This window comes from Panthera leo, chromosome B3, assembly GCF_018350215.1.
Source record: "Panthera leo isolate Ple1 chromosome B3, P.leo_Ple1_pat1.1, whole genome shotgun sequence".
Lineage (NCBI taxonomy): Eukaryota > Metazoa > Chordata > Mammalia > Carnivora > Felidae > Panthera > Panthera leo.
The window spans coordinates 47,811,649-47,824,900 of NC_056684.1; the positions used below are offsets into that span (position 1 = coordinate 47,811,649).

General features: G+C 35.2%; 1 protein-coding gene across 3 annotated transcripts in view; it reads left to right on the forward strand.

The window, feature by feature from the left end:
- ZNF280D (zinc finger protein 280D) overlaps positions 1-13,252 on the forward strand; it is a 139,957-nt gene that overhangs the window by 98,799 nt on the left and 27,906 nt on the right. Inside the window, exon 21 of one of the 3 annotated variants that reach the window (XM_042941933.1) lies at positions 11,581-11,609. The exons of the other annotated variants lie outside the window; for them this stretch is intronic. Within the exon in view, the coding sequence (XP_042797867.1) occupies positions 11,581-11,609 (29 nt within the window). The remainder of the gene's footprint in view (positions 1-11,580; positions 11,610-13,252) is intronic. 3 annotated transcript variants of the gene reach the window in all.

A 13,252-nucleotide genomic window follows, 5' to 3' on the forward strand; every position in this document is an offset into this window, starting at 1 on the left:
GAAGCAGGCTCCAGGCTCTGAGCTGTCAGCACAGAGCCCGACACGGGGCCAAACTCACGAACTGTGAGAGCGTGATCTGAGCCGAAGTCAGATGCCCAGCCGACTGAGCCACCCAGGTGCCCCTAAATAGATTCTTTAATATAGGATTTTTCATGCTAGATGTGGCCCATGAGTGTCTGCAAGAATATTTATTCAACCTTACTTACTAATTTCCTGACATTAATTTCCATATAATACGTATGTAGAATGCTGATTTAGAGGAATCATTCTTCAGATTCTCTGACTTGAGAAATAAATAGTTGTGTAGGGTTAACGAGGATGGACTCCTAGACATTTCATTCATTTTTATGTATTTTTCTAGACTTTATAACTTGATAGCAATGTACATTTTCATATTTTTAGAAGTTAAATAAAATCATATCTTCCTTTATGTTTATAAAATTGAAGAAATACATAACAGGGACAACCAGTTATTAGCTTATTCTGTCTCTGATTACAGCTGCAACAAATTTTTTTTTTTTTTTTTGGAGGAGGAGGAGTATGGTTACTTTTCATTTCACACTAAGAACCTTAAGAATCTCTCATTTATTCGTAGCTTCTTCTCCTTATGCTTAGTTTATCAATATACCCACTTACCTACTTTTCTTGAGGCTATTTCCAGCCTTTTATTATCTGATTATCTGTTAAGGAGTTTCTTCCAATGTAAAGTTTTGATACTAGCTCCAAATTAAACCCTCTCAGACTGCTAAGGGGACAGTAGTTAAATAGCATAAGCTCTACAGTTGAGTGCCTCGTTTGGAGTTCCTACCCTGCTGCTTACTAGAGTGTGTGTGACTTTGGGTGGGTTACCAGTTGTCTGTGCCCCATTCCTCATTTGTAAAAATGCAGATAACAACAGTACTTGCTTATAAGGTGTTGAGTGAATTAAATGAATCAGTTTATGCATATAGTTCTTACAAAATAATTGGTCCATAGGAAGTGCTATACAAGTGTAAAGTTATCAGTGTTACTATTGTTGTTATATTACTACTGTTCATGATTTTATTTCTGCCTGCATTTTCTTAATCTTCATTAGGATTACTATTTTCAACCTAAGCTTCCCATACCATTTTCACAGATCAGTTTTGTTAACTTTCTTTTCCTAACCCAGTATATATATATTTTTTAGAGTTATTGTTGAAGCAAATAGTAGTCATGCCATTAGATTTTTGGTATCTGATGCTCACCAAACTGCTGTTTGAGAATGTCTGTGAATGCTCCTAGGTTCCCTTTAGTCATAATTGTATTTTATAAATAGTAAGAATAGTCTTTCCACCTAATTATCCTGCCTTATGCTGATTGCACTGTGGTTCATCTCATATTTTCAGTCTGTCTCTCTGATTTTGAGATCCTTCAGCAGCCTCACTCTAATCATTTTGGTATTTGACTACCTGAGTTTGCTCTCATCTCCAAACTTGGAGAAGCTACTGTGCATCTCCTTTCCTTTGTCATTTATTGAAATATAGGAACCTATTGTTTCGAATCCTCCACATGGATAAATATCTGTCTCCATCCCACTGTGAAGTATGGTATTGTGAAAGGAGTGCAGCTGTGAAATAAGGCAGCCCTAGGCTTAAGTGCTAGTTGTGTATCTAACCAGCTCGTTGAGCCCCAGCTTCCTCATCAGTGAAAGGTCTGTGAGAATTCCTTACAGAGTCGTTAGAAGAAAAAGACATAATGTATGAAAATTAAATTAGTTAAGTTATTAACTTAAATAATTGAAATTATTAACTTCAATAATTACAATTATTTAGCATTGGCCTGACAAAAAGTAGTTAATAAATGCATGTTGTTGCCATTGCTGTTCCAGCTGCTGCTGTTACTACTGCTACTACTGTTAAGGCACTTCCTGTTACTGCTCCAGCTGCTCCTGCTCTTTCTGCTGTTAATACTGTAATTACTGCTACTGCTGATGACAGGAGACCCTGGAAACCACCTGTCAGTGGCATCTTCTCATCATTGAGAGTTTTAGTGCAATCGATTTGCACTGTAGTTATTTGTAATTTCGGCTTGTACTTCACAGATCTTGCAGTACCTTCCTCCAAACTACTGGGTGGATGGCATCTTATTGAAGTGCTTCAGTTGCATCTGATATAATTCTTTAATGTCAGATTGAGTATAGTTCTTACTTTTCTTGTCTAGAGACTATGAAACAACACCCTTGTTGAAAACTCGTACATAGGGGCACCTGGGTGGCTCAGTCGGTTAAGCATCTGACTTCAGCTCAGGTCATGATCTCACAGTCCGTTAGTTTGAACCCCGTGGTGGGCTCTGTGCTGACAGCTCAGAGCCTGGAGCCTGTTTCAGATTCTGTGTCTCCCTCTCTCTTTTCCTCCCCCACTCATGCTCTGTCTCTCTCTGTCTCAAAAATAAATTTAAAAAAATAAAAAAAGAAAACTAGTACATAATTCTCTCTGTTGAGGAGAAAACATTCCCTTTGAGCGTATAGAATCCCCCTTTAAAAGAAAACTTTTAAAATTATTAGTAGGCATTCATTTCCTGGCTACTTATTCGATATTACTAGATTTATGGATATGTATAACTGTGCCAGGTAGTAGCAGTAAAGTTGCTGTTCCTTTTGTAGACCTTTGAAATGATTTTTTTTAAAAACTTTACAATGTGAGGGGGTAATTCAATCATGGAATTGTACTTTTCTATTTGTTTTTCCCTTATTTTCATTTTCTTCTTCCTCTGTCTTCTCCAGTATACTATCTGGGTGAATTAATTATAACATAGAATAGAAGTAAATTTTCAGGTTTTTTGCAAGGTTAATTTTCTTGACAACAAGTTCAGGTTAGAAAGATATTCCCCTCTAACACATCTTGAGAGTATGAGTCCATAGTAAATCCACAGAACCTCAAACTTAGAAAACTAGGCTACTTAACCAGTTGTCTACTTTATTGATTGAATCAAATGCACTAAAAGCCACTGTTTAAAGTGATTTTAGAAGTTGATTTGGTTGTCTCAGTTACCTTTAAGTTTGTTTTAATCAAAGTACAGTAAACACCGGAGTTGAAGACTCCTCTCTCTTATTAACTTTATGTTCAAGTTACTTACTTCAGTTTCATTTGTGAAATAAATTTAAAAATAGTTTTTAATTAAAAGAGTACTAGGAAGAAATGAAAACAAAACTTACTTTCCTTAAAACTGAGTTCCTCTGTCTTATTTCAGAATGGCTACTGTGTTTTATTCTTAACACCAATTGTAACTGCATGGCTCTTTAATAGTATGATGTAAATAAATAACCCTCCCATATATTCCTTGACCCAAACATTGATTTCTTGCCTTCTGTATCAAGTGCTGGATATGGAAATGTGAATAAGGCATATAGTTCATGCCATCAGAGTAATTACAGAATAAGCCAATCAGAATTGTAGACACTGAATCCACATCTTCACAGGGCCACATAGTAAACTGATTTCATAACCAGTTAAACCAGTAATACCATGTATATATTACATTATGTGATTTTTGTGAAATACTATACCAACAGAGAATCTGGACTTGTTCCCAAAGAGAAATATCACTATTATACCACTCTAAACAATACCAGTAACTCATTAATTATCCTTCATAAATGTAAGCCATAAGTAAGCTCTTTTAGAAACAGAATGGCAGCCTTTTAAAGTAAGCTTTATGTTTAGGAATACTATCTTTCTTTAATGTTTACTTCTGGGGCGCTTGGGTGGCTCAGTCAGTTAAATGTCCGACTTCAGCTCAGGTCATGATCTGACAATCTGTGGGTTCGAGCCCCGCATCGGGCTCTGTGCGTACAGCTCAGAGCCTGGAGCCTGCTTCAGATTCTGTGTCTCCCTCTCTCTCTGCCCCTCTCCTGCTCATGCTCTGTCTCTCTGTGTCTCAAAAATAAATGAAAACATTTAAAAAATTTTTAAAAAATAAATAAAAATGTTTACTTCCATTGAATACTGTGACCATTGAAGAGTATGTAAGAAATCATTCCATTATTTTCTTGTGAAATTCTGAAATTATTTGGAGAAATTATTTGTTCTGAACACATTATCTAAGTTAGAGAATCTTAAGTATTCAAAATGGTCAGTGTCTTCACTTCATATATTTGATTTAGTGGGAAAAAGGCAAACTGATCTCATTTATGAGGTATATGGAATTTATTTTGGGCTTATTTCCTTCTCTAAACTAAAAAAGTATTTTTTAAGTTTATTTATTTTGAGAGAGAGAGAGAAAGTATGAGTGGAGGAGGGACAAAGAGAGAGGGAGAGCGAGAATCCAATTGGGCTCCACAGTCAGTGAAGAAAGACCCCGATGTGGGGCTGCATCCTACAAATTGTGAGATCATGACCTGAGCCGAAATCAAGAGTCAGACGCTTCACCAACTGAGCCACCCAGGGTCCCCTAATTTTTTTTTTTTGAGTATAGTTGACACACAGTAATCCATTTGTTTCAGGTTACAGCATATGGTAATTCAACTTCTCTATAAATGCTACGCTCACCACAAGTGTAGCTACCATCTGTCACCATACAACACTATTGTAATATCATTGACTATATTCTCTATGCTGTACCTTTTATTCCCATGACTTATTCCGTAACTGGAAGCCAGGATCTCCACTCCCCTTCCCACATTTTTCCCATTCCCTACCACATTCACCTCCAGCAACTATCAGTTTGTTCTCTCTATAGGTCTCTTTGTGCTTTTTGCTTGTTTATTCATTTGTTTTGTTTTTTAGATTCTACATATGAGTGAAATCATACAGTATTTGTCTTTTTGTATCTGACTTATTTCACTTAGTGTAATGCCCTTTAGGTCTATCCATGTTGTTATAAATGGTAAAATTTCATCCTTCTTTGTGGCTGTATAATATTGCAGTGTGTGTCCACATATATACATACATATACATACACATGTATGTACATATATGTACAAGTTATATATATATGTACATATATAACTTCTTCATTATACACTCATATATTGATAGATATTTGGTTTGCTTCCATATAAATTATGCCACAATGAACAAAGGGATGCATATATCTTTTAGAACTTATGTTTTCCTTTTCTTTGGGTAAATACCCAGTAGTGGAATTATTGGGTCATGTGATAATTCTATTTTTAATGTTTTGAGGAACCTACATACTGTTTTCCACAGTGGCCATGCTATTAACATTCTCACCAACAGTACACAAGGGTCCCTTTTTTTTGTACATCCTCACCTTGTTCTTTCTTGTCTTTTTGATTTTAGCCATTATGACAGGATTTAAAGTGATCTCTCACTGTGTTGTTTTAATTTTAGTTAAAATACTTCAATATTGGTTTCAGGAGTAGAATTTAGTGATTCATCATTTACATACAACACCCAGTGCTCATCACAAATGCCCTCCTTAATACCCATCATCCATCTATCCCATCTCCCACCTATCTCTCTCCATCAACTCTCAGTTTGTTCTCTATCGTTAAGAGTCTCTTGTGGTATGTTTCCCTCTCTCCTCCCCACCGCCCCCCCATATATTCACCTATTTTGTTTCTTAAATTCTACATGAGTTAAATCATATGGTATTTGTCTTTCTCTAATTGACTTATTTCACTCAGCATAATACATTCTAGCTCTATCTATCTTGCAAATGGCAAGATTTCATTGTGGTTTTGATTTGCATTGCCCTGATGATAAATGATGTTGAGCATCTTTTTATGTGACTGTTGGGCATCTGTATGTCTGCTTTGGAAAAATATCTATTCAGGTCGTCTGCCCATTTTTTAATTGAAATGTTTGTGTTGAGTTGTGTAACTTCCTTATATATTTTGGATATTAGCCTTTTGTCAGATATATCATTTGTAAATATTTTTTCTCAATCAGTACATTGTCTTTATTGTTTTGTTGATGGTTTCCTTCACTATGGAAAAGCTTTTTTTTTTTAAGTTTATTTATTTTGAGAGAGAGAGTGCACGCATGAGCTTAGAAGGGGCAGAGGGAGAGGGAGAAAGAGAATCCCAAGCAGGCTCTGTACTGTCAGTGCAGATCCTGATGCGGGGCTTGATCTCATCAACTGTGAGATCATGACCTGAGCTGAAGTCAGGAGTTGGCCACTTAAGTGAATGAGCCACCAGGTGCCCCAAAAGCATTTTTTTTATTTCAAGTTTTTATTTAAATTTTAATTAGTTAACATATATGGTAAAATTGGTTTCAAGTGTAGAATTTTAGTGATTTCGTCACTTACACATAACACCCAGTGCTCATCCCAACAAGTGCCCTCCTTAATACCCATCACCCAATTAGCCCATCTCCGCCCACCTCCATCCGTCAACCCTCAGTTTGTTCTCTATAGTTAAGTCTCTAATGGTTTGCTTCCCTCTCTCTGTTGTTTTTTTCTCCCTTCCCCTATGTTCATCTCTTTTGTTTCTTAAGTTCCATATGAGTGAAATCATATGGTATTTGTCTTTCTCTGACTTATTTCACTTAGCATAATACACTCTAGCTCCATCCACATCATTGCAAATGGCAAGATTTTGAGGGCTAAGTAATATTCCATATATATATATATATTTACATAAATATGTATATCAAAATACGGTATACACACACACACACACACACACACACACACACCTTTATTCATTAGTCGATGGACTTTTGGGCTCTTTTATAATTTGATTATTGCTGATAATGCTGCTATAAACATCAGGGTGCATGTGCCCCTTCAAATCTGTATTTTGGTATCCTTTGGGTAAATACCTAGTAGTGCAATTGCTGGACAGTAGGACAGTTCTATTTTTAACTTTTTGAGGAAACTCCATGCTGTTTTCCAGATGGCTGTACCAGTTTGCATTCCCACTAACATTGTAAGAAGGTTCTCCTTTCCATATCCTCGCCAACATCTGTTGTTTCTTGTGTTGTTAATTTCAGCCATGCTGACATGTGTGAGGTGGTATCTCATCGTGGTTTTGACTTCTATTTCCCTGATAATGAGTGATGTTGAGCATCTTTTCATGTGTCTGTTAGCCATCTGGTAGTCTTCTTTGGAAAAATGTCTATGTCTTCCCATTTCTTAAGTGCATTCTTTATTTTTTGGTTGTGAGTTTGATTCTTTATGGATTTTGGATACTAACCCTTTATCAGATATGTCATTTGCAAATATCTTCTGCTATTCCATAGGTTGTCTTTTAGTTTTGTTGATTGTTTCTGTTGCTGTGCAGAAACTTTTTATCTTTATGAAGTCCCAGTAGTTTATTTTTGTTTTTGTTTCGCTTGCCTCCAGAGATGTGTCTAGTAAGGGGTTGCTATGGCCGAGGTCATAGAGTTTGCTGCCTATGTTTTCCTCTAGGATTTTGATTGTTTCCTGTCTCATATTTAGGTTTCATCATTTTTAATTTATTTTTGTGTATGGTGTGCAAAAGCTTTTTATTTTAATATAGTCCCAGTTGTTTATTTTTGCTTTTGTTTCCCTTGCCAAGGGAGACATATCCAGAAAAACATTGTAACAGCCGATGTCAGAGATACTACTTTCTGTGTTCTCATACGAGTTTTGTATGGTTTTGGGTCTCACAGTTAGGTCTTTAATCCATTTTGAGTTTATTTTTGTGTATGGTGTAAGAAAATGGTCCAGTTTCATTCTTTTGCATGTAGCTGTCCAGTTTTCCCAGCACCATTTATTGAAGAGGCTGTCTTTTCCCCATTGTATAGTTTTGCCAGTGTTCACTGTCATAGGTTAATTGATCATATAAGCAAGGGTTTATTTCTAGTCTGCCTTTTCTGATCCATTGATTTATGTGTGTTGTGCCAGTACCATACCATTTTGATTACTACAGCCTTGTAGTATATCTTGCAATTGGGAATTCTGATACCTCCAGTTTTGTTCTTATTTCTCAAGATTGCTTTGATTTTTCAGGGTCTTCTGTGGGTACCTTCTCTAAACTGTTGAAATGTAACTGGGTTTGGAGATAATGGGGGCTCATGCCCTTGGATTTCTCTCCCCTACTATGGACATTAATATGTCAATCCAAATCTTGAGCAATTCTAAAATGGTTTCTCCTTTTCAAAGTGGGTACAATATATTTGCCCCTACTATGTAATTACAAGTCAGTAGGTAGGAGCTATGTGTCAAAATAGGGTGGTTTCTGTCAGTTTGGACCTCTATTTTTGATACCTGGTAAGCAGAGAAGGATGGGAGAATCAGTGAAATGAAAAGATAAATGAAACTTTAGTGTAGTCCTTCATTTAGGACAAACTGTACCAGCTTCTGCCAGTGATTCTAAGGCTACTAGTTTTTTCAGTCTTCTGGTCCTGATGGTGCTTCTTGTTTATTATAAATTAAATATTCCAGACTTAATTCAATATTGCCAACAAAATGACAAAATAGAGCCCTAGTCTGGCATCAAAATCTTCTGCCTTCACTTATGGTCTTATTATTATTAATTTTTTTGCTTCACAATTTCACAAATATTTTGTTTCTTTTGATTCCTGTCTCTTGTTAGTTCTTTCTTCTATCCATACAGAGTGGTTTTTTACTCTTATCTTGCCTAACTTTAGATCATACCTAAGTGTTTAGAAGTGGGTAGATAATTTCATATGATAGCAAATAAGGCTGGTCCTAACAGGAGTAGACCAGCAATCAAAATAAATATCTAATGTATTGTGTTTAAGAGTTGGGGGAAGTATGGCAGGGAAATCTCAAAATATGAAGGATATTTTAAGTGGTAAAAGGCTTTACAAGCCTGTGTGGTACATCAAATAAATTCTGGACAGTAAGGTTGACTCCCAACTCTACCCATGTCATTAATAATAACTAACATTTATTGAGCACATGTAATGTGCCAGACACTCTTCTTTTTTGTATTTGTTGACTCATTTAATTCTCACAAATTAATGAGATATGTGCCAATTTTATGGATAATTTTATGGGTAAGACAGTTGAGGTACAGATACATAATTTGCTCAAGGTCACATAGCTTTCAAGTAGAGAGACTCCATTTAAATTATGGCAGTCTGTCTTCAGAGACCAAAGTAATAAGCACTGTACGCTATTGCTTCTCTGGTTGTACTTGTGGTTACACATGTAATTCCTGCTTTGTTTCTGATTGGCTGCGGAGTTACATGGGACTGAGCTTCAGTGTGTTTTCACAGGAGGGTAGGCAGCAACTGACACACTTGTAGCATTGAGACCAGAATCTAGCCTCCCAATCTTAGAGCAGTATATCTATGATGTACTGTAGGCAATAGGACATTTCAGCAAACAATGGCCATAAATTGGTCTATTAGTAAGATTAATTTGGCAATGATACTCAGCATATTTAAGAGTGGAAAACATCCAGAGGCAGAGAGATCAGTTAAGCTTTTTCACTTTTCTTGGAATGATTTTAAGGGAGCCTGATTCACAGGAAAGGAATTGGCTGTGAAGCAATGCAGTGGAAATTTGAAGTAGAGCCACCACTTTTAATCCCTGTTCTATTGCTTAATAGACTTATTTAGCATTTTTGGGCTTCAGATTTTTCTCATCTATAAGACAGGGGCAGTTGTACAATCTCTTAGGGCTCAAGTCTAATTCTAATATACTGTGATATTTCTGAATTGAATTGTTGATTGATTGAAATAAACTAATAAAAATGGGGGTGGGGTAAAGCTCTGAATGATGACTCTGAGGTTATCTGTTTGGAAGTGATGGTTGGACTTTTTCCTCAAGGATGAAATAAATAACCCTGAGCAGTTCTGAGTGGTAAATATTTCCATCTGAATGTTTTGCAGGCATCACAAGTTCATTTCCCCTCCACAGTATATGTTGTTTCTCCGCCTGAATTTCCTTTCTTGGTTAATGGTATTACCATTCTCTTGCCACTTGAGGCAGACATATAGGTGATCCTATTTACTCTACTCATTTATCTTTATCAAGTTGGTACTTATATTCTGTTGGTTTTTATTTTGTTTATTGTCTCCCTAAACCTTCCTCTTCTTTATTGACACTACTGCTTTACTTGAAACAGGCATTAACTGTCTCTTCTCTGGACTTCCTGGGTGGAACCTATCCTCTCCTAATACTACCTTTTCTCTTTCTTTCTTAAAATGTTTATTTATTTTAATAGTAAAGGAGAAAGTAGAGGAGGGGGTATTTATTTTGAGAGGGGGGCAGGGAGAATCCCAAGCAGACTCTCCACTCAGCATGGAGACCCACCCACATGGGGCTTGAGCTCATGACCAGGAGATCATGACCTGAGCCAAAATCAGGAGATCATGACCTGAGCCAGACACTCTTCTGAGCCATCCAGGCATCCCTACCCTTTGCATTTCTGATGTACAAATTTAATCATACTTTCCTGTTCGCCTTAAAATAAAGTTCTTAACATAAGCACTTTACCCAGGCAATCAACATCTTTCCTGAAGTTGTCCTTGCTATTTCTTCAATTGTGTTTTTGACCCCTCTCCCTTGTTCCCTACATTTCAGGTTTATGAGACCACTCAGGTTCTTATATCATTGTCTTCTTTCATACTTCTTTTCTTTTGCATTGCCTTGAATCCCTTTCTCCTGCTTTGCTAACCCTTGCTGCAAAACCAAGTTTACTGTAGTATATTCGTTGCTTCCTTGCATGTTCCCCTTCATAGTGGCTCAGTCCTTTGTACAGTCATTCCGTCATATAGATGTCTCTTTTTCAACAGTACATAAGCATTTGCTTCTATATGTTTCCTTTATGGTGATGGTGAATTCCTTGATAGGAGGGACTGTGTCTTTGGATTGGAACTCTTAGCACAGTAAGAGTGCAACCTAGTAAATGTTTAGCTCAGTTACCCTTTCTGCATATCTATTAACATCTCCCACAACATATGATCAGAAATGGTAGACTAGATGTTTTACTACAATTTATTAGTCTGGTGATTACTATCTTAAATCCAATCATGAGTGTCTAAGTGGAAGATCTTAAGAACTGATTGATTTTACTATTGGCTTTTACAACTTTTTAGCTTTTTTCATATGCTTACAAATATTCTGAAATTGAAGATTACATTTTAAAACTCAGCATTGAAATTTGGGGCTTTTAAACGTAATTAGAAGGAAATAATGTAGCCTGGCTGAAATGAATCTGAACATTTTTCCCTTTATAGCTCTTCCCTTTAACCCGTGGTTATGTATATAGTATGAATGAAACCTGCAAAGAACACACTAATGTAATTGACCTGAAATATTTATTTTACATGTAGCCTTGGATTAGTTATGTGACCTGCAGAAAAATGCAAGAAGTGACATTTAGTTTACTTTAACCTTTAGAGAGAAAGGATTGTCCTTTATCAGAAAGATCTGTTTCAGCAAGTTCACATACAGAGGAAAAGTAACTTATTTGCAATCTTGATTTCTAATCATTGTTGAAATTGATCACAGTCTTTCTGTTCTCTTTACACTGAAATCTTAGTGTTTGTTTTAAATGCTGTACTACTTTTTTCTATAAAAAGTTATTGCAACATTCCCAGGTGAAAAGTGTAATTAACTTAAATAGCAGGTCTTTAGCTCAGAACTTTGAGCTTAGCAAATTTCAATGTCTTCTGCCAAGCAATTGAATATCTCAAATGATGACTATTTCAGCAGGTATCTTTAATGAATAAGAATTACAGGTAAGAACATTTTTTTCTTTTCCAATAAATGTTAATGAGTTGCATTAAAATTTGTTAGTCTTTTTTTAATTTGTTAATCTTAAAGTATGCTTTTGTAATTATAAAAATGTAGTGTACATTTTAGTGATGAATTTGTAACTCTGAAATTTTTTATAGTGTGCTTTTCTAATTTTTTAAATATTTGTTTTCTTAAGTATTTCACTGGTTATTATAATTCTGTTCCATAAACAGAATATCAGTATAGTTAAAATAAGATTGGGATCATAGACCTCTTACTGCTAATTATTTCAATAACTTACTTTGTTCTCATTTACTAGTTTCTTAGCCAGTAAAATGAAGTGTAATAAAAACCTCTGTCACTAACCTACCTTCCAGAGATAGTAGGAGGACCCAGTTTCCCCAAATGAAATGTCAGCAATAATAGTAACACATGCTTATTGGCTTTCATTTTAATTGTTGCATAAAATCCGTTCATTAGAACAGCCATATGTGAAAATGATAAGCATAGTAAAGTTTCTTTTGTAAGAATGTAAGATTGATCTTTGATAATATTTCAGTAATAAGCTGAGAAGGAAAATTCTTTTATAAAATATTTTTAAACTACTTTGTGAGTAGTTTGTTGCACGGCTTTTCAAACTGAGTTTAAAATATTAACTGCTTAGAAATAAAAATCAGTTGTAATATACAAATTTATTTTAAAGATTTTTAAAATTTATTTTTGAGAGAGTATATGCACATGAGTGTGCTAAAGGGGGAGGGGCAGGGGGAAAAAGAGAATCCCAAGCAACGTGGACTCACTCTAATGAATGGTGTGATTATGACCTGAGCCAAAATTGAGAGTCAGACACTTAACCAACTGAGCCACCCAGGCATTCCTATTCAAATTTACTTTAAAATTTCATTAGTCCAATGTTTACTCTTTGTTTCTTCAGACTAAGGTTTCATATTTTCTTACTATTTTGTAGATATTATTCTTAAGACTATCATTTTCCTGTATAAATCATTAAAGCAATGAAGTTAGACTAAACACTTGAAATTTCATCTGTATGAATATTGTTTTTCACAGTTAAACACTTTAGAGAATTACAAAATCTTTGACTCCCAAAATGATTGACATTTATGCATTTTGTCAATATTTCTGCAAGTTTTATTTGCTTAAATTTGTTTGGTAAATTAGTTATAAATTATTGTAATACACTAACAGAGTAAAAGAACAAAAAAATACATGCTCAATTTCCAATGGTTTGCAATCTCATGTAATAATTAAAATATAGATAAGTAATTTTACACAAATTATTGTTAATATTTAGTAAATTATTAGCCTTTATCAACCTAATTTTTTCAGTTTGACTACAGAGAATGGAGAAAGAAAAGGATGTATGTACACCAGCTGTACTTCACTAACCATGAGAGTAGCTTTTAGGATATTTGACATTTCTATCCTATTATATGTCTTCATTTGTGTACATGAAATTTAAGTCAGTATAACTGTTGCTTATGTTAAATGTATTAACCTTTTAGGTATAACTGTAAGCCTTCATAAAATAATGAATTCACCTTACTATGTATTAATGGCATTTTAGATCAGGTAGGCACCCAACTTATATGGTTTATAATTGAGTTTAATATATAATATCAGCAAA